Source organism: Daphnia pulicaria, chromosome 2, assembly GCF_021234035.1.
Source record: "Daphnia pulicaria isolate SC F1-1A chromosome 2, SC_F0-13Bv2, whole genome shotgun sequence".
Lineage (NCBI taxonomy): Eukaryota > Metazoa > Arthropoda > Branchiopoda > Diplostraca > Daphniidae > Daphnia > Daphnia pulicaria.
Genome location: NC_060914.1, coordinates 4121948 through 4145438, shown reverse-complemented (window position 1 = coordinate 4145438; position 23491 = coordinate 4121948). Strand labels below are relative to the sequence as shown.

Below are 23491 nucleotides of genomic sequence, written 5' to 3'. Positions count from 1 at the left end.
TATATGTACCGTCAACCCTATATAGCCGGCCGGCCCGGATCATTTATAAAACTATGGCCGCAAACGGTCAAAACTCTCAGATTTAAGGATCGCCCGTAGAGTCTGAGTTGGTGCTGGGCATAGTGTGTGTGTGTGTGTGTGTGTAGAATGTTAATTGAAGATTATTCATGTGTGTGTAATTTCTCACATGTATCAAGTTGGTAATACTGGGAGGGGGGTGGGGGGAGGAAGAACCGGCTGCTCCTGGTTGGCCAGCTATATCCTGGAGGATATATATCATTCCATCCCTTTTTTCTCCAGTCGATCATCACTAAATTCAACGATCGTGTGTAGAGAGCAGATGATCAGCAACATACTCTAAGCTGTGTGTCAAAGATCTCAAGTTAGGGGTATACTATATCGACTCAGCAACTCTGAAAATATATATACAGTATACGTCTAACCCAGTGAATTTGAGCCGCGGCTATACCCCCAGCACCTTCGAGCCGATAGATAACGATCCGCGCGACCTGACAAACGACAAGAAAAAAACGATAATCCCACGGATTATTTGTATAAAGCAGACGAGGATTGAGATTAGCCTCTTTTTTTGTTCCCCTCTGTCAATCTCTCTTGTCGTGTACTGTACTATACACAACCCTGTGTGTGTTATCATGTATACAAGCGCTTATTGTGTGTATGTGTGTGTGTGTCACCGTGTGTGGGCATCGGAAAATCCCGGGCTGGAATATAATAATAAATCTCCTCTCGTCATTGGATGGGAAGAATGGAGAGGAGAGTGATCAGCTGTTGATCCGTTGCTATCTCTAACACAATGCAACGCTGATTCAATCTCGCGTATGCGATCAGAAATAAAAGTATTTACACGATCCCCCATGTACAAACTTCGACATCCATCTGTTTGCATGTTGAAAAGCAGCGCTCTGGCCTATACCTTTCAAATCTCACATATATGCAAATGCACACATCCAGTTATCAATTTGTTAAGCCTATAGCTATATATTCAAACTTGAAGTTAAATGGATTGACGGAATCTTGATTATATGGTAATATTGGAAATAACAAATTTTAAAAATAGAAATCAATTTGTTCATTTGATTCTGAACAAAATAAAATTTATGGCATTTCTCTTGCGGTAGCCGACATCGACGAGGGTCTTCCGGATGACGAAGGATAGATCCGGTCTAAAATTTTGAAAAATAAAAATAAAAAGGCGCATTATAGACTGTGTATCAATGTGTACCGAAAAGGCCCTCGGCATAACTAACAATACATGAAAAAAAAGCGGTTGAGCCGTATATACGACATGTTACATATAGGCGACTGAATGAAATAAAAAGATAAACAGACTCGACTCACAACAACAGAAGAAGAAGAAGAAAAAATAAAAATAGACACACACACACACGGAGCACAACACCGGAAAAAGAGATGATGATGCCGGAGCGCGGCGCATTTGTCCGTCTATTGTAATCCATTGTAGCGGACACAAATATCCTCCGAGTGAATTGAATCGAGATGTGATAGAAGAACATCACATCATATCCCCATGCTGTGTATATCATACCGGGGACAGGAATTCAGCCCGCCCCGTGAGTTACTATATAGGCCAGCAGTTATGGCCATGGCCAGCATATGAGGTGCGATTTGGGACCCACAGGATGGAACGTATAGAAAAAAGGAAACAGAAAAAATGGTGCGCGCCGTGTACAGACAAGCGGCTTAGTTGGACCTACACGACAGTTGGACATTGTTCAGATGCAGTTACGCCTGAAAGTTCAACAATCTTTCCAATAGCCGAGAGAGAGAGAGAGAGTGTGGGTGGGGGAGGGACCCCCTCAAAGACCACCCCACTCGCTCAACAGTTTCCTTCTTTATTCCTCTCCATTTTCATACCCCCAGCGACAAATTTAACTTTTGCGGCGAATATATAAAAACTAATGCGGACAGGCTGGTGTACAGTTAACATGTCGGAACTAGTCCAGCTATAATAATTACCAAGTGATGAAACAAAAATCTTTACTGATTAGAATTGGTGAGGTACTAGTCGGACTACTAATAATATTAATAATGAAAAGACTGAAACACGTGTTTACAGTCTGTTAAATCCGTGATAGGCCGGGCCCGAGTGTAGAAAAAGTACAAAGAAGAGCTATGGAAGACGGCCCTTGCTTCCTTATTCCTTGTACATGTATATGTACAAGACACACAAGAGACGAATTGGCCCACCCTATAGAAAAATCCCCGCATCGCCGGAATACCTCTTGTTCATTTTCATTTTCGTTCCCAAATAGTAGCCTATATAGAATCCGGGGCTGCTGCCATGAAGGGATGTATTCAAGTATATACATATTTATATTGATATACAAAATACAAAGATATGTATACACACAGAGAGAGAGAGAGAGACTAGAAACTGATCAGAGTCATTCATAACCGTTGATCCTCTTATAAAGCACAGCGCAGACCCCGCGTCCAGTCCAGTCTCGAAACACACATTCCGCCGACGGATTTATACCTACAAGATATTCCTCTGTTATATAGTAGTAGTAGTAGCTTACGCAGTATATCCTTGTGTGCAGCATAACCTATACGAATCGACAAAAAAATGTCCCAGTCGGCTGTATAAAGCGAGCGCACAAACGTCGCACGTTTCCGGAATAATAGGGTAGGTCTTTCTGCATTGCATCAAAGTTGGACCAACCCGAATTGGGAAACAATTTTTCTAATCCCGGTGCAATTGTTCACAGAGAACTCTACAAGAATCCCGTAAGGAAACTCCATTAGATCCTGCGAAACGTTATACTGAAAACCGAGTCGAAATGACAGCAGCAAATTCCGAAAACTTGCAACCGTTCCCAAAAAGTGTGTTACATAGATATTTTCTTTTTTCAGAATGAATAGCTGCTCAGCAAACTAAGCAGTCAAACATGTTGTCTAACGAAAAAGCTCTTTTGATCAAACATGTTCTGACTAAGATGCCATTGAACGTTTTCTTCGTAAACTCTCGGCCGAAATAAGAGACTTATTGGGCGAAGAAGACTTGTTTCCGATTTGCAGTCGGCATATTACATAAGTCTGTACTCTGTACAGGAATCCAAACAACAACTCTCTCTGACGTACATTTGTGCCTACATTTGTGCTTCAGTGTTGATGGCCAATAATTCGTTTACTTTTCTAGTGCTTTCTATTTATCAGGGATTGTGACGATAGTCACGAAGCGATCAAATTACTAGTGAAACACGAGCTGTTTGTCAGCTCGGTTCACGACTTGACAACTTTTAAATGGTTTAAAACGTTAAAAGGGTTAGATTTAGTAATGTTCTTTAGGTATTTCTTGAATTATTCCGGTTGGAGGAGCACAAAAACCTGGGCGCCGCAGTGCTTCCAGCTATTTATACGGCCGCGTCCGATGTACCGGTACAAAAGGAAACTACCCAACGACATTTTTTCTCGACATTTTAGTCGGCAGCAGCAGTCGGTTCCTCGGGGGAAGCAATGTGCACGTGCCATTCGTTTCCTTGAATGGGTCATGGAATCAATTTGAAAAAAATATTTTATTGGCCGTTGAGCAATCGTCAATGAAACGAGTTCAATATCGAAAATGCAGCAGCGGATTATGCAAGGAACTATAAGATATGGAGTGTGGCACAGAGAGAGTTCTTCCCGTGATCCTTGACAAACATCTGAGCTGCTGAGCTGATTGGAGTGAATGCGACTGCGATCCTCGACTGGCCGCTCAGAGAGAAAACAACCGCCCACACAATCGGCTTTTCGAATTATCCACCCACTGAGGAATATCTACGCCCTCCTTTTCTTTGCTCCTTTTTTTTCCCCCGTCGCAATTTTTTTTTTTCATTGAAACGAAAAAATATTAAATAAAAATATTAATTCGTATGTTTATATCTAAACTTGTATCCATGGCGTTATTTCATCTGAATCAATGGAAAGAGGAAAATCAGACAGCATCTCTACTCGCTCAGCTTGAACCAATCCGATTGACCAAAGCGCTTTTTCTCCCTTCTTCATCACGCAAAGTGCTCGCAGAGGACGTTCACGTCGGCCCGACAGCAACCAGACGGACACAACACTAACCCCCCCTTATAAACTTAATTCAAATCCAACCTCTTTTAATCGCCAATCAGACAAAGAAATCACCTGGATAACAAGCAAAAGATTCATCTCTCCATTTTTCCAAATGATGTATCGAATTTCGGAGCAAGTGCCCACGGTCATGGATGATTGATTGATTGATACAGTTTGTCGATGACAATCACCAATTGAAATCGAGACCAATTCAATTTCGCGTATACCTTTCATAATCACCCCAAATAAATTTTTTATCAGCCAGGAGATGGGGGGGGGGGATTCCCTTTCGTAACGAATTTCGATCCAACTATAACATGGCGACCATTTGCCAGCCAACCGTCAAACAAAGCCGTCAGTCAACCAATCCAATGAATCGAATAATGTGTGCCAACTCCCTTGTTAGTCCTCCCATCAGGTATTTCCCCCCTCTCAAACGGTCTCTTTTGTGTGTCAAACGCGCGTACCGAATCAGCCATCAGCTGCTACTCTTCTTCTTCATTCACAACAAGGGGAAGAAAAAACGAAAATTTGGGAAAAAGAGAAAAGGAAAAAAAGTTAATGCGCAATGTTGAAAATGTGTTCAACGATTCACTGCTGTATTTTCGGGTTCGGTGACATGTCGTTTTACATCCGTTTTTTAAATCTTTCGTTTAATCAAGTGTAAAGGGAGGTGAGAGACAAAGAAGGGAGAGGTATAAGGAAGGAGGAAGTTGAGAGGGATCTCATCTGGATACACAGATATCATATAGGGACAAAACAATCGAACACGTAACCAAAAAAAGGAAAAAAAAATATTTGAATGAAAAAAATACTAAATAAAAAAAAAATCCCAAAATAAATAATAATAAAAAAAAAAAATGTGTTGTTTCGACTTTGGATACTAGGAGGATTGGGATGTGATCATGAAGGGGTGGGAGGAGGGATTGGATGTTTAGCTGGTGGTCGAATGAAACTGAAAAAAAAAAAAAAAGTGAAACGATGGTTGTTAGCACACTGAAGACGCCGAGGCGCTTATTTCAAGAATGAGCAGCCCGTTCTTAAGAAGGTGGTGGTTGCGACACCGAAAAATTAACGCATTTTTACCAATTTTTTTTTTTGTTTTTTACTTTAATTTTTATAATCGATTGTTCAGACATGGACAATTAGTCCGATTGGGGGTTTATCTAATATAGAGAAAAGAATCAATTGATTGCGATGGGTGAAATGATGACGGAGAAAAGGGATTTCCCCCTATGTGAAGCAAGTTGGGGGTGGTGATAGGAGATAGAGAGGGGGTGGGAGGTGGGTGGGTAAGGGAAAGTGGTGGTAAAGGGATTGAGGTTTGGGCCCAGCTCCTCACAGAGGACATAGAAGTGAACCCCAATTGTATGACCCATCGAGAGATGAACAAAATCACCAATCCCAATTATTTCAATCAGTTACGACTGGACGACGAACCAAAGAAAATAGAAAAAAAAAAATTAAAATAAAGAAAGAAAGCCACAAAAAAAATAAGAGAAGAAAGAAGACAAAAATTACAAGTACATAGCGCAATCACACACGACATAATGTTTTTAACCACAAACGGGCTATAATCATTTCATACGGAAACTCGAGGTGTAATATAAAGGAAAGCGTCAAAAAGTGACAGAAGCGGTGATAGCCGAAAATCATTGTGACGGGATGGAGTAAGTTGCCATAGATCAGCAAAATGAAACCGGAGGGGGGTGTGCTCGTATTTGAATTTTCCAAGTGATCCACCGTTACTTATATGTCACAATCTTTTTCTTTCTAGAAAAAAAACGAACAAACCAAATCAGAAAAAGGACTGCAAAGTGCTTCCGGGTGATGGCAGACTAATCATAATGATGATGGGACTTTCGTCAACTGAGAAAAGATCGTAGTTTTGGAGCTTGGGTGGTATTCTTTTCTTTTTTTGTTGAAAACTTTCCAGATTTCACTTCAAAACGACACACATTGGCGCACGCATACACTGTACTACACCACAATGATTTGACTGATGACTTTACAAGCCGGTTGTCTTCGCGGGGGCAAAAAATTAAACAAAGTGAAAAATAAAGAAGAAGAAAAAAAAAATTGATATAATTAATAAATTGTACGAAAGAAGATTCCCCGGCCTATTCTTTAAAAAAGAAACGATACGACCCCATCCTTGTTCGTGGCCACAGTCCTTTCAATGAATTCCAAGCACACCGTGAAACATTAAATGATGCAAGCGCCCGCGATTTTATCTTTGCTTTCTTAACGTGAAGCATTTTCGAGCACAGGCTTCGTACCTTTAAGATTTTGTTTTTTTAAGTAAGAACTAATCTTGCATTTCTTCGGCGATTTCGTGCGGGTTCAAGATGCCCGGCACCGACATTTGGACTTTGCGTTTCTCGTCCTGGGCACGCCGCAGTTCACCCTCTCTCTCTTCCAAATACAGGTCGCTGTCGTCATCACCAGTGAATTCCTGAACAATTATTGATGGATTTATAAAACAATTTTTCCTTGGCGACTAGTCAAATTTATCGAGTACATACTTTGATCTGAACGAGGAAATCTCGGAGATGTTCCCGGAATCCAGTGATATCTTGATCAAGGTTGAAGAGTCCTTCGACAGTCACCTTAATCTGGAGCTGTGTCAAGTGAGGAAAGGCATTGTGCAGCACCTCCGCTACGAAATTCTGGACGAAGATGACATTGGCAGCCGCCAGACTCTCTGGGGCAATCACGGCGCCAGACGGGTTTAATGACACCGCCACCTGGCAACAAAAAGACAAATTAGAAATTAAAGTGATCCAATCATTGAAACGAAAATTTCACCAAACGTACCTTTCCCATTTCGACAATTGTGAACATGTAAGCCAGGATGGTGGCGTGCATGGTGAGAGCCGCCGTGTGTGATGTGTCGGTCACTACAGAGAAAACGTGTTGCAGAATCTCGATGTAGTAAGTCTGATAAAAGCTCTGCGCCGCCTGTTCGTGTTGGCTGACATTCTGCAGGAGCTGGTAGAGAATGTCGAGACCCGTGTCGGCAACGTTACGCATCGTGTGCTTAAACGCCCAGATGATCGAGTCGAGCACTAGCTTAAACTGGGCCGGAGGCAGACTGAGGAAGGCGGGGAAACAATGGTTGTTGACGGACTGGAGCAGAAGGTAGAAGTTGGTACGATGCTCGGGAAATTCTTCAAAGTTCTTGTTGATCATGTCCAAGGTGCATTGGAATACCGAGTCGAAGATTTTCGGCACATTGGAGGTGGTGTGGCCCTCCAGTTTGTTGACGATGGTGGCCATCGTGCTGAGAACCTCGGGTTCGCGGGCCGAAGGAACTGCGCACCGTTGGTAGTCGTAGAGAACTGCATTCAACAGTGGTGGGATGAAGTTGTCGAGCACGAGTTCGGGATCGTTGGAACGCGAGACCCAGTCGGAAATGAGTTTGAGGGTCTCCTTCTTGACGAGCCGCATGCTCTTGATCAAGGGCTGCTTAGTAACGTTTTCTCCACTGAGGGCGATCGCACCGCTAATGTTTTCTGACATCACCTTGTACACATTAAGCATATCTAAATAGATCCTGCCGAGCTGGGAGACGTAAGGATGGCCCAGCGCTTTGCAAGCCCGGACGTTTGTCTGAAAAAGAGCATTTAACAGATGAATGAGTATACGTACCGATTAATTTCTATATGCAAGATACCTTCAAAATGTTAGCCAACTGCTTGACTGCGTCGGGATCTTTAAGAACGTCGACGTTGCGCGTGGCCTGATTGATGATGTCATCCCACACTTGGTTGGGTAGGAGCATGTAGCGCTCGATTAAAGGTTCTTGAACAAATTTCTCAGTTTGAGCACTTATCATGTAGCCGACAGCTTCGTAAAACGTGTGAACTTGTTGAGGTTGGAGATCGCAAATGATGGTGCTGATGGTCGATAGAATCTCTTCAATGAAAGGTGTCACTTCACCGGCCTGTACCTGCACAAAGTGTCGACGACACTTTTGGGCAATCTTGATGAAAGTATCGCAAGCCATGTCCTAGAAAGAGAGTACAAAAATCAAGTCAAGAAATTCCAATTTAACAAATAAATGAGGGGCATTACCTGGACACCATCGTGTGTTTCGTGCATAAACTCAAAGAGTTTGTTGACGACAGTTTTGAGAAACCTCCAGTGGGCTCGAAGGAAACGAGGATACTGACCTACAACGTACATGATATTGGAGGCAATAATGGCTTTGTTGTCCTTGCCCTTTTTCTGCTCGCATAGACCCAGGAGTTCCTTGATGACTGTGACCAAGAATCGCTTCTCGTCTTCTTCGTGCATGGCTCCGGATATGCTGCCAATCGCCCAGCATAGAGTGTTGAGGTTTTTCCACGACCACTCCGTTCCATTTACTTGGTTTTGCAGTTTATCCGTCATGATCCTCTCGGCATCGACGTAATCCAAATGGGTCAGGTAGACGAGAGTCTCTCGCATATTCTTGTAGAGGTTAATGGAGTCGGTATCCTTCATAAACTCTCGAACCACCTCGCCATTTTCGTTCTCAACCACCAACACCTCCTCAGGTTTCGCCATTCGGCTGATGATGATGTAACGCAACCGACTGAGAACTGCCTGATAGAAGACGCGCCGTACAGATGATGCTGTGTTGCTCGTTTTGGTCATAAACATTGGAACCGTTGGGATAGTAAAGGGAGTCTCGCGATACAAGTCGGCGGCCAAGGCGTTCCAGTACTCGAGGCAAATTTTGAAGATTTCAGTCTCTTCCACCTCGGAGATGAGTAGTAGATACTGAAGGGCTTTGAGAACGTTGCCCTTGTCACGACGCTCCATCAATGGACCATGCTGACGTAGCATGGTGCAGAGGAACATGGCCAAGTTCTGGATAAAATTCTGTTCTGCGTCATGGCCTTTGGCGAAAGCTTCTTTGATATTGATGTCGAGAGGGAGCATCAACTCCAGTTGAGCCATCGTCTGGGAGAAAAGAGCGGCGAATGCATCGTCGTATTGGGGACCAGTGGCTAGGCCGGCAATTTCTGTGAGACACTTCAAAGTAACGTTGCGAAAGAGTGGCACGTTCAGAAATTTAAAGATGAGAGTTGCAATCAGCTTGGTTTCAAAGATGTAGCCCAGAGGTACCCAGCTGAGAAATCGTAAAAGTGTTTCTAGGGTAGAACCCACAAGGGCAGCGTTGGCCGAATTGTCCTAAAACACACACAAACATATAGATAACAAAAGACTTGAAACCTTAACATGAAATCTAGTTACCATAACAAACTGGCAGAGCTGGAAAATCTGGGAAAATTCAGAGCACATGGAATCCTTCAGATGCTTAGCTTTAATCTGCGTCATGTTACCAGATGAAAAGTCAAATACTTCTTCCGAAAGAAGCTTAAGGATGGCCATGTTATTTTGGCACAAACTCTCGTTGGTTTTGCTGGCACCGACAATATCTGGGATGAACGAGGGCCAATGTTTGGGCCACTCACGTTCCAGTATCAGAACCAGTACCATGTTGAGTTTACTAAGGTACACTTTTTCACGTTCAGCAGTTTCGTTTTCTGAAGACGTTTTGATGATCAAACCGACGATGTATTTCTTTATTCCTTCGCATTGCTCTCGAGGCAAGGTTTTCCATCTAGTTTTTATGACGGCTTCTAGAATTTGCAGGGCATAATACTTTGTTTCTTGATTGCTCGAAAACTCTAGGATTGTGTCTACTCTTGTCCAAGCCTGAGGGTGCTCCTTCAGTGTCGTCAAGACGTCACGTGCTAGTCGTTGCTATAATAAAAGAAAAAATGTTTTATTATTGAATTGGCTGTTTTTTTTTTTACATTTCTTGGTGCATACATAACTAGTGATAGCTAAACAACAATAGTACCCAAATCTGAAACTCAAACATGACATCATTTACTATTTCCAGAACACTCATTTAAGCACTAAATTTGAAGGAATGCCAAGTAGTAATGTGATTGTCAACTGATGCAATAACCTATCTCCTAACAAAATAAATTTTAAAAAATGACTTCAAGATCAACTCCCTTTCTTGTCAAATATGCTTACTGTAACAACAAAAACATAAAAGCAGTAAGAAAACCAATGGGAAGAAATGAAAACAGCAAGAGAAAATGTGAAACAAAAGTGCTTGACTAGTCAACAGACTTACTTGTTCGCCAGCTCCAGAGTACATACACCCAACTATGCTATCAAGTAATGTTATGTCCAACTTCTGATCAAAGTCCAGCAGCTTTGACGCTTGCTCTGCTAGAGTTGCCATTACAAGGTAGTGTGTTACGTTCCTGGAAAAAAAAGGAGACACAACTTCTCGTTACCAGCTCACAATAAAATTTTTATGACAACCAATCTACAGAAATGACAAAATGTACAAGATTATTTCTATTTCATCCCGTGTTACCCAGTAGCAGTAGTTTAAGCAGTACGACTGAAAATGTCAGTGATCGTTTTGAATAAGAGCGAACGTGATCAACTGCCCCAACAATGCAGCGTTGCTACAGACGAAAAACGACACACACAAAGCAACTCGTATACTTCGTGATCATGAGGTTTGAAACGATTCATTTACATACCTTGCAAACAATAAAGATTTGACTGAAGCTAAATCCGATAGGGCATGAATTGAAGTAGATTTCAACTGAAGTTGATTAAGTGACCCAGCGAAATTGCGTGCTTGATTTGACTGAAAAATTCGAAAGACTTTCCGCGCAATTTGTACATGCGTTGCTGATGGTGAAAACTGGTTTGAACCGACTTTTTCTAATATAATAATCGATTCACGAAAACGAGAAAAATCTCACGAAAACATTTTTCCCACTGACAGACCAATACTGTAAAAGAACTGTAAGTGAAAGAAAATGAAGATAAGATAAAAAAAGAATCCAACCTTTCTAATAATATAATTATCTTGAAAAAAGTCTATGTATATTTTTTCGATTTATCTATCGATATAATAATACGGTTTGTCGTCACCAGATGTATATTCGTATTTGCACATTCGCAATTTTTTTTTTAATTAGACAGAAAAACAAATTCATATTTTACAGGAAACATACTTACCATAGAATTTCTTCGTAGATGTAATTGCAATGACGTAAACTATCCGACAGAAGTGCATGATGTTTCTTTTCATAAAAATTACTTGTATTTTCCAATAATTGTTTTAGAAAACGCAACGCGTGATTCACGGAAAATCGTGGCACATAGCATTTCGTACTTTTACAATTTCAGAATAAAACTGTTATGCTTTAAAATATTCATAGATCCGACCGTCGTAATCCATAGCCCATACTTTCCCATTCTCTAGAAAACTGCATTATATTTCGACCATTACTTAAACCGGAAATGATTGCAATAGTAGAGCTATAAAAATATCTCGTCTGGGAAAAAGAAGTTTTGCAATCAACTGATATTTTTTTGCGCCTTCGTGAGGAGATGTTACTTGCCGAACTCGACTATCGTGATGATGATGATGATTTCTGAATGCATGTGGTATCAGGACGATGATGCGGAACAGTTTTTTATGTCGACGTACTTCATTACTTTCTCTGAAATAGTCATTAATGTGGATGAAATAAAAATGTAAATGATAAAAACAAGATATATGTTTCAATGTTTGTTACTAATTATACAGCTATGAATTTCGTGTTCATCGTCGTGGAATGGGAAGGCGGCATCTCACGGATGCAAGATTATCAATCAGACGTGCCAATACACTTTAGATTTTTTCTTGTCTTTTTACTCCAAACTTTGTGAGCGCTTTAAACTTGGTAACGTTAAATAATTAAATTCGCAGAGCGGCTGGTCGAATGCAAATTCCCTCCTGTTCGTGTTCTATCAAAATGCAGTCTAGGATTCGGCGCTTCAGCTAGTTTAGAAAGCCTTCTTCGCCTTGGAAATTGCATCTCCGTGAAAGATTCATGAATAGTCTATTTTTTATTTTCTGGATTTAACTTGCGCATGTGATGAAAGTATAAGGGTTCTCAGTAGTCGGTAGCCTTTATATAATTTCTGTAAAAAATTATTTTTATAATGTTTGTATTAAAATCGACTTACATCAGACTTACTTGAATTAGGTGCTCATAGAAATCCAGTGATTAAATGGATTTTTGTGAAAGAAAATTCCACGATGTGTCACTTGTCTGTTGTCCTTGTATGATGGAGGTGAGGATGAGGACGCAAATAAAGTTTCTACATGCCAGATTATTTTGCCATAAGAGATTCCGTGATTAACGTGAGTTTTGTGATTCGTAATTAGTATACAAAACAACGAACTGCCTTGTTGCCAAACCAGGTAGGATAAAAAGGTAATATAACAAAAAATTTTATAAAAAAAGAGCTCGAATCATGAACAGCAACATGTTTTTTAAATCATATTCATTATAAAGTATGATTAATATAAACAACATTCGCATTTATATTTGTTTCTATAGCATCGATCAATGTTGAAGCAGAGCTGTAAAGAAGTCTGCAGTTCTGCAACTGCAACCGTTATCAGGTAGAATAGCATTTTTACTTTTTAGCCTAGGCGCTTGTCGACACCGTAGGGGCAGGCTGTAATCTCATTAGACAAGCAAGCGAGTTAAACACGCTTGGACAGGATCGACGGATCGTTGAAAAGAAGAGTTCACGAAATGACAAAACTGAAGATTCTTATAACTTACTGGTAATTTTTCTGATAACTTTGATTCAAGAAAATGTTTGTTTTAATGACAAACTGACATATAATTTTAATTTGTATATTTCAGTGGTGCCTGAGGGTACCGTGGGAAGTTCAACAAGGTACGTTTTTGTCTCGTTATTCTGACAAACACTGTGAAACCAAATATAATTGCATCAATAATAATCATTAATTTTGTTTACAGCTCAAACAAGAGCTTGATGGACTCTTCCCAGGTCTTCTAGATATTGTAAGTGCATCCAGTTATTTACAATAGACATACATACATAATTATTTACTTTACTGCATCAATTTTTCAGACAGGAGAAGGTACTCCTGGTGTCACTGGCTACTTTGAAGTAGGAATTGAGAATGGCAAACTCCTTCACTCAAAGAAAGTAAGAGATGTATAGGTTTTTTTTTCCTCTTACACTTAAGTCTGATCAATTTTCTGATATTAATGATTATTTATTTGATAGAATGGAAGTGGCTTTGTGGACACTCCTGCCAAGATGCAGACCATTGTTGATGGTATTAAACTGGCTTTAGCTGAATAACTAATAAAGCCCCACTACTTAAACATACCATCTAGCAGGAGAAAATGTGTTTTACCAGTAATTTACAATGACTTGAGTGACAAGGATGAAGGGGCTGATTGAAAAACATTTGTTGAATCAGTTTCTGATGGTTTATTTTGTCTTACTCTTGTTATTGAAAGAACATGGTAAAATACAAATGATTGCATAACTGACCCACTACTGTGTAAATGTGTTGTGAGTTTCTACATCCACACTCAAATGAAAAATAAGTCACATAAAAACAATCCTTTAAGCCATACACTGGACTTAAAGGTCACAAGGATATGATCACGAATCACAAAGTAATAAGCTTGCCAAATCAATAAATCATCAAATCTAATTAAAATTGCTGAAATCGGTTTTCAATTTGATGGTGGGAGCCGCCTTGGTTTCCACTGCGGTGCTCATCGCACCCGATTTAGGATTTCTAGAACAGAATTGGTTTGCTCGGGCAGCTGACTCAAGTTTTGTTCTCAGCTCCGGCAAGTAACTCAATAATGATTTGAATTCCTATTTTTTAAAATATACAGAAACTGAATTGAGTTAGAAGGCCAATAGACTGCAAAGGTATTTTAATTCACCTGTGGATATTGGGTGCCTATCCGCGTCAATGTTTGTAAAGCGTGGGTGTGTAAGGTTTTAGTCAAAGGATTCGCCGCTTTCATCTGCGTCGGATCCAATAGGCAACCAATAAGGATGGGGACCAAAAGTTGCAAGACCAATAGACCTGTCAAATATTACATAATATAAAGTGTGTGTCTTAGTGGAACGATTTCAAAATGAGCTTACAATTTTCGGCGTCGGCAAGTGCAGTCAGAGCTTCCACACAGTTGATAGACTCAATGGTCATCAATAACTGTTGCTGAGACTCGATGAGACGAGATGTAGGGCTGCATAGATGCGCCACAATTTTCGGGGCCAGTGCATGGACGTAGGGCGTCAGTGGGCGAAGGATTGACTTAGCGTTATCGGAATGCGATGCCAACTGACGAGTTGCATCCTGGAGTAGATTGTCAAATAGTCGTAAAGTGTGTAGCCTAAGTCTTGCGTCGGTGGACTGTAGTGACTGCTGGAAGGCATTAAGTGAAGGATACAATAAAGCGGGACACGAAAGTAACCCAGACGGAGCGTGCAGCAACATTTCGGAGACAGCACTCAATAGAACTAATGGATCCAGACGGTCTTCTTCCTGGCCAGCTTTGCCCCAATCCAAAAGACGAGCAGTACAGCTCTGGAGTAATTTGCCGTACGGCGCTTCTGTTTCCGCTAGTTTCGAAAATGGATGACAACAGAACGTACGCAAACAACGCAATGCTGCTTGAATGGACGGCGATTCCAGTGTTCGGGCCTCTTTCAAGACGTTGGTGACTAAATGTAACAACGCTGGTAGAAGTGAAAGAGCACCGTGCGGCGAACAGACAGAGGGCAATATTCCCATTACGTCTAGAGCGGCAGCCACTAGTTCTTCGCCTACGTTCCCATTAATGCTAACTGCTCTTTTCACACCTCTAGTGCTGCTTGTGGTACTGGGGTCCATATTTGGATAAACTTGAACGAGTAGGCAGAGGCAGACTTCAAGAGCAGCAAAAACTAACGAAGTGCCCGGCAAGAGTTCTCCTTCACTGCCACCTTCCCCTGCAGCGAGAGGGTCACTCAACCGATTCATTTGCTCGTGAGTGGCTTGCACAAGTGCCAATAACACCTCGAAAGCCTGCTTTTGGATGGAGGCTTTCTTCGTCAACACCACGCGATGAAGAACGTTGCAAACTTCGACTGTTAGCGGTGCCTGACAGGTCATTGAATTTCGGGCTTTTGGAGAGTGCAATAATGCTTGAAGGGCATACAAGCAAGCCTCAGTCGAGGAGTCCGGTTCGGTTGATTTAAGATCACACAAAGCTTCTAGGGCAATTCCTGGTGTTAAAAGTCGGAATGTGCTTATAAGTTTAAGAGACGATACGTGATTTTTCGAAAGGTAATACCGAATACTAGGAAGAAGTGGTTGGAGTAGACATTATCTGGTTCAATTGTTTCACCGGCGTTATTTACATGACCCAACCAAAGTGCCGCAGCCTGGAGCAGAGGGGGCCAGCTCAGTTTGTAATAAGGTCGTGACAAATCGGCCGCATCGTGAGTGTAAAACGTTCCTCCTTCTGGTGGCAACTGAGGGCCAAATTCTAAAAATTAAAGTTGTGTTAGAACTCTACAAGAATGCAAATAATAACATATGATAAATATGATAAAGGATATGTAAAAATTCACCTGGAGGAAGCGTGAGAAGAGCATGATCTTTCAGAGCTGCAAGCCAAAATTGTGCCAAACCGGCCAGTTCTGGTTTGACCAAAGGCAAAAGCAAATGACGACTCTCGGCAACTTTGCTGTAGGAATATAGACACATTTCAAATTTGTAATGTATTAAAGTAAAAAAATTAATCGGACAATACCTGTCTTTCATTGCGGTATCGTTAGACATTGCCGTTACGTAAACCTCAGCCCAAGCTTTGAGGACCGACAAATTCTCAAGAGTGGCAGCGCTCTCATTGTACAAACGGTGCTGTTGAAGACCACCTATTCCACTTATTGGGGGAAGAGTCGATTGTTGAGCAGCAGTGATTCGATTCAATGCCGAAAGAAGAAGCTGTTGAACTCGACGGAGATCTGACAGATCTTGAGCTACACCGCAACACATCCATGTGCTACAGACATGGCAGGCAGCAGCAGTGACGTTTGGGGCAGTATCAGCACTGAAAGCTGGTCTTAAGGCAGCGCTTATCTTTTAAACAATCAAGTGGAAATTAAGAATAGACAAAAAAAAAAAAAAAAACAACAAACTTGATTTAATACTTGAGCTTGATATTGTTCAAGGATTGAATGGCCGGGAAATTCAGGCTCTTGTTGGCTGGCAAAACAATCAATGAGCAGTTGAAGTAGACGGAGGCCTTCCATGCGAAGGGCGTCACAATCGGAAGTGGCTGCGATAAACGCTAATCGAATCAGATCGGAGAGGTGCAGAACCAAGAAATCGGTTTCATTCGAGCTGCTAAGTTGGCGAGCGGTTGCCAAGTCAAAGTGAGCCGTTGCCGTACTTTCTCGCATTAGCAACAGCAGTTTTCCGGCGGATTGAGCAGCAAAGACTCTGGTAGGCCAGCGAGGAGGAGGCAGACCAGCTGGGCGACTGCTAGGGGTAGGTGAAAGACTGTCTCCATTTGCGTGAAACTCTTCTTCGTCGTCATCTACTGCACCATCGCCATCTGCATCGGCAGTTGATGATGAGCTTTTAAGTCCTACAGTGGGTTGCCCATGCTGTCCAGATGGAGCAGGACCAGCAGTTGTATCAGCCGATGTCGTCAGCACTTCCTTGAAGAGCGTCAACCATGAGCTGAGCTGCTGCTCCGCTAAGGTAGTCAGAAGACCGTTCAAAGTGTCTCGGAGATGACGCTGCAACATGACGTCTACTTCGCTATCTAATAGTAGAAGTAGCGCCATTGGCAATCCTTGTTTCGATCCGTTGAACAGCGGAATTGCACGACTTGATTCTGTTACGTAGGCGGCAGCATGCTCACAGACTTCTCTGGCCTCTCTCTGTACTAATTGACGCAAGCATGAGACCGCTGCTCGTCGCAGACCCAAATGTTGATTGCTAATAGATCGCTAATGGTGGCAATAATAAATTAGAAAAATAAAATAAAGGTATGATCAAGAAATGCGAGACTTACACAAAGAAGAGGAACAAGTTTGCTAAGATTGACGTGACGTGGTGCAAACATGTGCATCTGCTGTAGGCAAAAGATGGCTTCGGACTGGACTACGGGACTACTGTGTTGCTGGAGTAGAGCACATGCGGACAAGAGAGAAGATCTAGCAGCGATGATGTTGCCAGTATTTCCTATGAAGGTAAAAGTATATGGTTTATAATCTAAAGTATTACACGTTGATTTTTAACATTTACCTTGGAGTTCAGGACCAAAAGCAGTTACCAAAGCTGCACAGCAACGGCCTACTGCCCTGAGCACTTCTACATTGGTTGAAGGAACTGTCATCAATAACTGCAACGCCATATTGGAGCACGAGTCCGCAAATGGCCGAAACACTGGGCCACTTGCTTCTCCAATTGACGCTAGTGCATGAAGGGCCCATTGTTGTACCATTGCTGACGACGTATCTTGGCTAAGGGCGGTCAAAATGGAAATGCTGCTACTTAGTTGTTGCGAAGAGGCTAGACCTAAGCCACCACCATAGCGATGTAAACATCCTAGGGCAAGACTGTGCCCTGTCCTACTCGCAGCGTCTCGGCTGTTCTTCAGTTTATCGAAACTAGTTTGAATAGCTTCACTCGTAAAACGCTGATCCAATCCTATTTGAGCCAAACGACCTACGGCTTCAGCCGCAGCACAACGTAGGGCAGGGCAGGTAGGATTAACGAGTCCGGCTTGGATAAGACTGGAGAGGCCTTTGCGAAGTTCTTCGGCATTGGGACCTAATCCAACCTTTGTTTCGGCTACATTACGCAGCGCAGCAAGTAAACCGGCAAAAATATTCGTTTGAACGGCTTGACGGGTTTTGGCTTGTTTGATGCTATCCTCAAAATGGATCAACAGCTGGAGACGGTGTTTGTGTAGTACTCGAGGGAAAACGTGTCCAAATAGCGTGATTGATGCATCGATAACTGCTACACCCAAGGGAAGTGGCCCAGGAACGTTCCCAACATTCTGTGACCTATCCGTCACCAAAGCATAAAGCGAACATGGATCGTGTTCAAGGGCTCCTGAACCGGCAGCACTGTTGGGCAACAGCTGTTGTTGAAGCAAATTGTAGTCTGAATCTTGAAGATCTGGATGCAACAAGACTGCTGAACCATCAGGTTGGCATTGTTGCTGCAACAGAGATGTGGTTGTATTGGCTGGATTTTCAGCTAAAGTGAACTCAGCCACCAGTAAACGCAAAAGTTGAGTATAACTCGCTAAAAAAAGTATTAAGTAAAGTATTGTTCTTTAGAGCAGACATCCCAAAACGTAAATACCTTCATAGTATTGAGGAGGGACTAAAGAAAGAGCATCGTAAAGACGAAGACGAACCATAGCGCATGCTGCCTTGAGAGGCTGTCCATATGTCTTGACGACTGTTGCAATGCTAATCATCACATGTTTCGTTTATATAAAATAAATGCATAGCTTATGAATTGAAAATAAACCTTGTTAGCATAGTGATGGCGGCATCCAGCGGACCCATTAGACGTTTAGTTATATCCTCAGTTGTGGCCAGCTGTGGACAGTGTCGGAGGAAGCTACAAATTGACGAAAGGGCACCAGCGCGACCCTCGAGCGCCACCTGAGAGAAATAATTATATTAATAAAGATTTATGGCAATCTAAGTTGACTGGATAATCATAAAAAATATGACAGTACCTGCCAGGTGAAAGCATCGCCACGAGCTTTCTCAGATTCTAATTCCTTAGCTGAACGAGGGAAACTGTTGCGCCAAAGGAGCAACATTCGAGGAACCAGGCTACTGACCACAGATACCCCCAAAGTCATAACAGCTCCGATGAGTAACCAACCAGCCTGTGTGCGCTGGACGGCGAGTCTGTTGTTTTGGCTTGCACTTCTTAATAGCTCCTCGGCAGTGTTGAACACAATCTAAAGACGTCGTTTTAAGATTATAGCAAACTGAAAGATAATAATAAACAAATATTGCATTTTATGATTACCTTTCCACGGTTATGTGGGATGCCCAAGCTAGAAGATGAAACCCCAGCTATCAATGCTGCCAAAGCGGCGCTGTAACCTGACACAGCTTCGGGCGTGCTTCGAAGATTTTCTAGGGCATCAACACATCTTTACAAATACCAAAGAAAAATTAATGTTATTATTTTTTTTTAAGTCGGGATACTAAATCAGTTACTTGTCGATCAGAAGTGTAAGATGAGATGGAACAGCAACGGCCATAGACTGCAGACTCCAAGCTGCTGCAAGACGAGCAGCTTGCGACGGATGAAGCAAGACAGCGATAGCACAATCAATTACGCCAGCTCCCTACAATACATTTTGTTTTCAATGAGAAAGGCTTGTACAATTATGAAACCAATTTACCTGATCGGCCAAAAGAGCCGATGCAGAGCTAGCAAGACTGTGAACAAGTGAGCCAAGCTCTTGCAGTGCACAAACAAGAAGATGTTGACTAAATATAGTTTCCTGCGTGCTACTGTCTTTTGCATTCTCCGGATTGGGATCTAACACAAAGAAGATGAGCAATTTAGTTTTTCATTAATGGGTGGATTTATGACAGCTATACCTATGCTGTTCATCTGATGATTAATAATGCGAGCTAATTCTTTACAAGCAGCCGTTTGCTGCTTCTCGCCCAACATTTTGCCCAACAGTGAACGAAACACGAAAGTGATGCACTGACGGGAATAGACGGCGTCAACGTGGGTAGGAGCAGCTCGCGGCTGGGCTGCTAAATCAAGTAGATGCTGCAACATGGTGTTTAAGTGGCGCTCCAACCATGTAGAACCAAGTTGTTGGACCATGACGACGTAGCTCTGTTATAGATTTTTGTAAGATACTTGACTAAGAATTTGAATTTTTAAATCTAATCTAATACCATTGTGACTCCAACTCGAACTTCTCGGCTTGTGGCAGCTGGTCCTTTAATCATTTCACCTGTTCCCTTTAGGAAACCTCCACCTCCACGCAAAAATCCGGTCGAAATTACTCCTAGAACTTCTTCTACTGATGCAACCTTCGCCGCTGAAGATGCAGCAGACTGGTTCGCTGCTGCCGACAGACCGGTTCTTGCTGGACCAGGTTTAGGAGGTGTAAGTGCTGCAGCAGCAGCATGACCTAACAAAAGGGCCACAGCGCATCGAACTTCATGATTGGAACCTTCGAGAGCACGAAAGCTCAGTGCAGCTATGGATTCAAATTCGTTAAGCTGTAGGATACTAGACGAATGTTTCATGACTTCCCACATGCACTGCAAAATTCAGATGAATGAAATCAGAGAAAAAATAAAATTCAGCCATATTTGTCTTACCCTGGCTGCTGCAGCCCGAACATTCATGTTTCTGTCTGACAGACATAACTTGCAGGTCTTAAAGATATCACGATGCTGATTGGATGCTGCTGAACCCATTCCACAACACAGCTTAAACATAAACAGTATAAACAAATATTTATAATTTAAATTTATAAAAACATGAAATGGATTTTACCTTTTCTAAAGTTACTAAACTCTCTGCTCTTGTTTGAGACTCACTGTTTTTAAGTCCTCTAAGCAATACTTGAACAGATTCATCATATGATCTTCCTGCCATACGCCCAAGTCTTTCGTATAAGAATCCCAAGGTAGTAATAGAAGCTCTGTATAGGAATTAAAAGTTTGTCTGAATAAGACAACCAACAAGTCACAAATTTGACTTACAAACGAGTCATGAGAAAACTTGGTGAATCATCTCTGCTCTTTAACACATCATTCAGCTTGTTGATAGTATCAAAAAGAAGGAATGCATCTCCTACGCTAAACAGAGTGGCTAAGCATTGACCAATTAATTGCCGTATTGGAGGACCTGGGCTTGAATGGATTTGAGCCAAAAGCTGTTCAACAATTTTTTTCTGGCAGTCTTTGATGTCATTCTTCAAATATAACAATGAAATCAATAAATTGGTTAAAATAATAAAGGAGTTGCAACAAATATTACCTTTTGAGCTGCTATTAAAACATTTTCTAGGAACTGTAACCATTCATAAACAAAGAGGGATTTTTTTGCTTCAGGTATTTTGGCAAGTGCTTCCTCATTAAGAATCAAGCTGTGGCTCATTTCCATGATTGGAAAGGCAGCAGTTCGTCTTAAAATTAACTACCAACTTAACTATCTGTTTCTTTAAAATATTGCATTGACTTGAATGTCATACAAGGGAATTTCGCTAACGCCACTCCAATGACAATTGACAAATCTATATTTTATTTTTCCCCTGTAAAATAATGAGTAACCATAGGAATCTAGGTTGCAAGAAGACTAATAAATACAACTCAGACGACAATGACATCTAGCAACGTTAGTAGACAACACGACAGATTTTTAAACTTCTTGATTCAGCTTATCAGGTATAACCGTATATAACCTGTTAATCTGTTATAATATTCACAATTCACATTAAAACCTTTCATGCTGCATGGAGATCTAGATACGAAAAAAAAAAAAAAACTTTTTTAACCGCGATAAAAAGACCAGGAATACTAGGAATAATAGGACGAAGTCGTTTTGCGGCAACACATTATAGCAGAATCCTAGTTGCAATTTTTATCCCGCCCCCTCATTTGAAAGTGGACGAAATTCAAATGACGAATAAGTTAAAAACTTTGGTACACAACACAAACTTTTCGCAACTTTTTGCATTTAATTTATTCGTACTATATACCAGAAATGATAAAATTTTGAAATATCGAATAAGCTAGTAGGAAACTTTGCCACGTTACCGATGACTAGTTTGGTATTCAAATACTTCTAGCCTGGCTTATAGTCAGCTTATAGTGTGCAGTGTGAATGTCTAAACTTCATGCCTGTGGTATGTATTCTATTGATAACATTTAAGTCTTTAAATCATAGTTCAAGTAAATGGAGTACCATAATTGCATAAATGAGATTTGATCATATTTTATTTTTTTTAAAGATTTTAATTTAACATTATTACTTATTATATATTTTTATTCCATGGATGGTAAAGCTTCTTCCAGATCCGCCATTGACACCTCCAGATCTTCAGCTGTGTTCCGGGATTTTTTATTGCCCGAATGAAATCCTCCACGACCACGGCTTCGAAACATACCCCGATTCGAACTGTGCCCAAACCCAAACATTTTACTGGCTGGCTTGGGTTTAATTACTGAAGGATCTGTATTAGCAGCTAACTTCTTTTTCTTTTCACCATTCTTAGAAGAATCATAGCGAAAGTCAGGGGGGAATTTATGCACTTCTATGCAGTGTGAGCGTCGTTCATTCTTAGCTGAAAATCTTAAGTTGCAGCTCTCCACAAAACATTGGAACTAAACAAAAATAAATTTGAAGTACATTTGAAGGAAATATTCAGAAATATAAAATTTTTTGAAGTGGAAAAAAGATTACCATTGGTTTCCTTTCTGCAAGGGCTGCAAAGTAAGAATCATGTCTTTCAGAAATGTGCAAATCCAATAAATGTGGGGATGGAAGACGCTTATGACAGGTATCACAAACAAACCGATGATTAGTATTATAGTGGTCTTCAAAGCTAACCAAGGTATAAAATACTTTCACACACCCAGGAACATGGCATGTAAACTTTTTTATACTGCAAATGATAAAGAAATTATACAATTTGAACCTCAGTTTTTAAAATAAATTCCATAACTTACTTAGGATGAAGAAAATCTTCATTGTCAAATATAATTATTGATTTTTTACCCAGAACATTTTGGCACAATTTGTTGCCTGGCTCATAAAAGTTATCATCGATGAATCTCCTTCGAACTCCAAATTGTGACAATCTCTCCCAATTATTGTTCAATTGCGGACGTAAGTTTTCCGACGACATCATATAAAAAAAGTCTCGACGCAGTCGACAATCGACACTGATTGTCACTAGGAAAAATAAACAGACAAACAAATAACGTGGGCCGCACTAAATCGTGGGGATTACTAAAACTCGGGGAACGGACTCGGGGGTCGCCATTTTCGATTTTCCCCGAGCTTTATTGTGTTCAAACGGGGTGACGGGTAAACAACAAATTAACCCACTAAAACTCGGGGAATGGACTCGGGGAATGATTTTTTGGAGGCTATGGAGTGGAGTCATAGCATAGTAAATGCTATGGAGCAGAGCATAGCATAGTAAACAACAAATTAACCCACTAAAACTCGGGGAATGGACTCGGGGAATGATTTTTTGGACGCTATGGAGTGGAGCATAGCCTACGTAAGTTACGGCCACTCAACGTACGGTACGTTCGCCCCTGCAAGTTTTGGGGAAGCTTCCACCCACCCACCCAACATAGCCAGAAGGCATGCTGTCCCTATTACACAGCATTGCCACTTTTCAAAGGGGATAGCCAAGGAACGATTCGAAATTTTTATATAGGAAGTAAGCGATTGGTGGCTTAGTCATAGCACAGATAAAGACCACTGGTTGATTCTCTCCATAAGAGA

General features: G+C 41.4%; 3 protein-coding genes and 4 long non-coding RNA genes across 9 annotated transcripts; 3 read left to right on the top strand and 4 right to left on the bottom strand.

Annotated features, from left to right (window-relative positions):
* Positions 1 to 5266: 5266 nt before the first annotated feature.
* LOC124325987 lies at positions 5267 to 23441 on the top strand. The gene is made up of 3 exons (XR_006915483.1): positions 5267 to 5363; positions 6639 to 6640; positions 23432 to 23441. It is a non-coding gene; the product is annotated as an uncharacterized LOC124325987 (long non-coding RNA).
* LOC124325983 (exportin-1-like) lies at positions 6366 to 10862 on the bottom strand. 2 transcript variants are annotated; one of them, XM_046784565.1, is made up of 8 exons: positions 10650 to 10862; positions 10229 to 10361; positions 9331 to 9843; positions 8164 to 9267; positions 7763 to 8098; positions 6904 to 7698; positions 6612 to 6833; positions 6366 to 6541 (listed from the first exon to the last, which is right to left on the bottom strand). In XM_046784565.1, exons 2-8 carry the CDS (start codon positions 10337 to 10339, stop codon positions 6395 to 6397), a joined length of 3228 nt encoding a protein of 1075 aa, XP_046640521.1. In that variant the 5' UTR covers positions 10340 to 10361; positions 10650 to 10862; the 3' UTR covers positions 6366 to 6394. The 2 variants fall into 2 exon arrangements, with proteins under 2 accessions (XP_046640521.1, XP_046640520.1); XM_046784564.1 differs by lacking the exon at positions 10650 to 10862 and adding an exon at positions 10478 to 10637.
* Positions 11207 to 12474, bottom strand: LOC124325990. Its single transcript, XR_006915486.1, has 3 exons — positions 12144 to 12474; positions 11700 to 12087; positions 11207 to 11624 (listed from the first exon to the last, which is right to left on the bottom strand). It is a non-coding gene; the product is annotated as an uncharacterized LOC124325990 (long non-coding RNA).
* On the top strand, positions 12601 to 13487 carry LOC124325986. The gene is made up of 5 exons (XR_006915482.1): positions 12601 to 12742; positions 12825 to 12858; positions 12942 to 12986; positions 13057 to 13134; positions 13216 to 13487. It is a non-coding gene; the product is annotated as an uncharacterized LOC124325986 (long non-coding RNA).
* LOC124325982 (HEAT repeat-containing protein 5B-like) lies at positions 13411 to 21301 on the bottom strand. 2 transcript variants are annotated; one of them, XM_046784563.1, is made up of 21 exons: positions 21011 to 21300; positions 20734 to 20945; positions 20525 to 20672; positions 20347 to 20457; positions 19915 to 20286; positions 19603 to 19852; positions 19401 to 19540; positions 19213 to 19343; positions 19019 to 19145; positions 18717 to 18947; positions 18503 to 18639; positions 18332 to 18441; positions 17261 to 18271; positions 17028 to 17197; positions 16156 to 16962; positions 15756 to 16084; positions 15574 to 15689; positions 15294 to 15488; positions 14104 to 15225; positions 13896 to 14041; positions 13411 to 13824 (listed from the first exon to the last, which is right to left on the bottom strand). In XM_046784563.1, exons 1-21 carry the CDS (start codon positions 21134 to 21136, stop codon positions 13651 to 13653), a joined length of 6165 nt encoding a protein of 2054 aa, XP_046640519.1. In that variant the 5' UTR covers positions 21137 to 21300; the 3' UTR covers positions 13411 to 13650. The 2 variants fall into 2 exon arrangements, with proteins under 2 accessions (XP_046640519.1, XP_046640518.1); XM_046784562.1 differs by having other exon boundaries at positions 15574 to 16084; positions 21011 to 21301.
* On the top strand, positions 21455 to 22310 carry LOC124325988. Its single transcript, XR_006915484.1, has 2 exons — positions 21455 to 21878; positions 22038 to 22310. It is a non-coding gene; the product is annotated as an uncharacterized LOC124325988 (long non-coding RNA).
* Positions 21952 to 23321, bottom strand: LOC124325985 (protein lethal(2)k10201-like). The gene is made up of 4 exons (XM_046784566.1): positions 23084 to 23321; positions 22702 to 22927; positions 22436 to 22637; positions 21952 to 22356 (listed from the first exon to the last, which is right to left on the bottom strand). The coding sequence occupies exons 1-4, from the start codon at positions 23139 to 23141 to the stop codon at positions 22018 to 22020; spliced, it is 825 nt and encodes a 274-aa protein (XP_046640522.1). The 5' UTR covers positions 23142 to 23321; the 3' UTR covers positions 21952 to 22017.
* Positions 23442 to 23491: the final 50 nt, after the last annotated feature.

What these genes read in the sequence shown, in the direction of transcription:
- LOC124325983 (XM_046784565.1), bottom strand. Translation starts at nt 10,339, where the DNA reads ATGGCAACTCTAGCAGAGCAAGCGTCAAAGCTGCTGGACTTTGATCAG. An exon ending in ACTCTGGAGCTGGCGAACAA is followed by an intron (nt 9,844 to 10,228) that starts GTAAGTCTGTTG and finishes CTTTTATTATAG; the next exon opens with CAACGACTAGCACGTGACGT. An exon ending in AGCTCTGCCAGTTTGTTATG is followed by an intron (nt 9,268 to 9,330) that starts GTAACTAGATTT and finishes TGTGTGTTTTAG; the next exon opens with GACAATTCGGCCAACGCTGC.
- LOC124325982 (XM_046784562.1), bottom strand. Translation starts at nt 21,136, where the DNA reads ATGGAAATGAGCCACAGCTTGATTCTTAATGAGGAAGCACTTGCCAAA. An exon ending in GTTTAGTAACTTTAGAAAAG is followed by an intron (nt 20,458 to 20,524) that starts GTAAAATCCATT and finishes TTTATGTTTAAG; the next exon opens with CTGTGTTGTGGAATGGGTTC. An exon ending in TTTTGGTCCTGAACTCCAAG is followed by an intron (nt 17,198 to 17,260) that starts GTAAATGTTAAA and finishes TTACCTTCATAG; the next exon opens with GAAATACTGGCAACATCATC.
- LOC124325985 (XM_046784566.1), bottom strand. Translation starts at nt 23,141, where the DNA reads ATGACTCCACTCCATAGCCTCCAAAAAATCATTCCCCGAGTCCATTCC. An exon ending in GAAGATTTTCTTCATCCTAA is followed by an intron (nt 22,638 to 22,701) that starts GTAAGTTATGGA and finishes TATCATTTGCAG; the next exon opens with TATAAAAAAGTTTACATGCC. An exon ending in TTGCAGAAAGGAAACCAATG is followed by an intron (nt 22,357 to 22,435) that starts GTAATCTTTTTT and finishes ATTTTTGTTTAG; the next exon opens with TTCCAATGTTTTGTGGAGAG.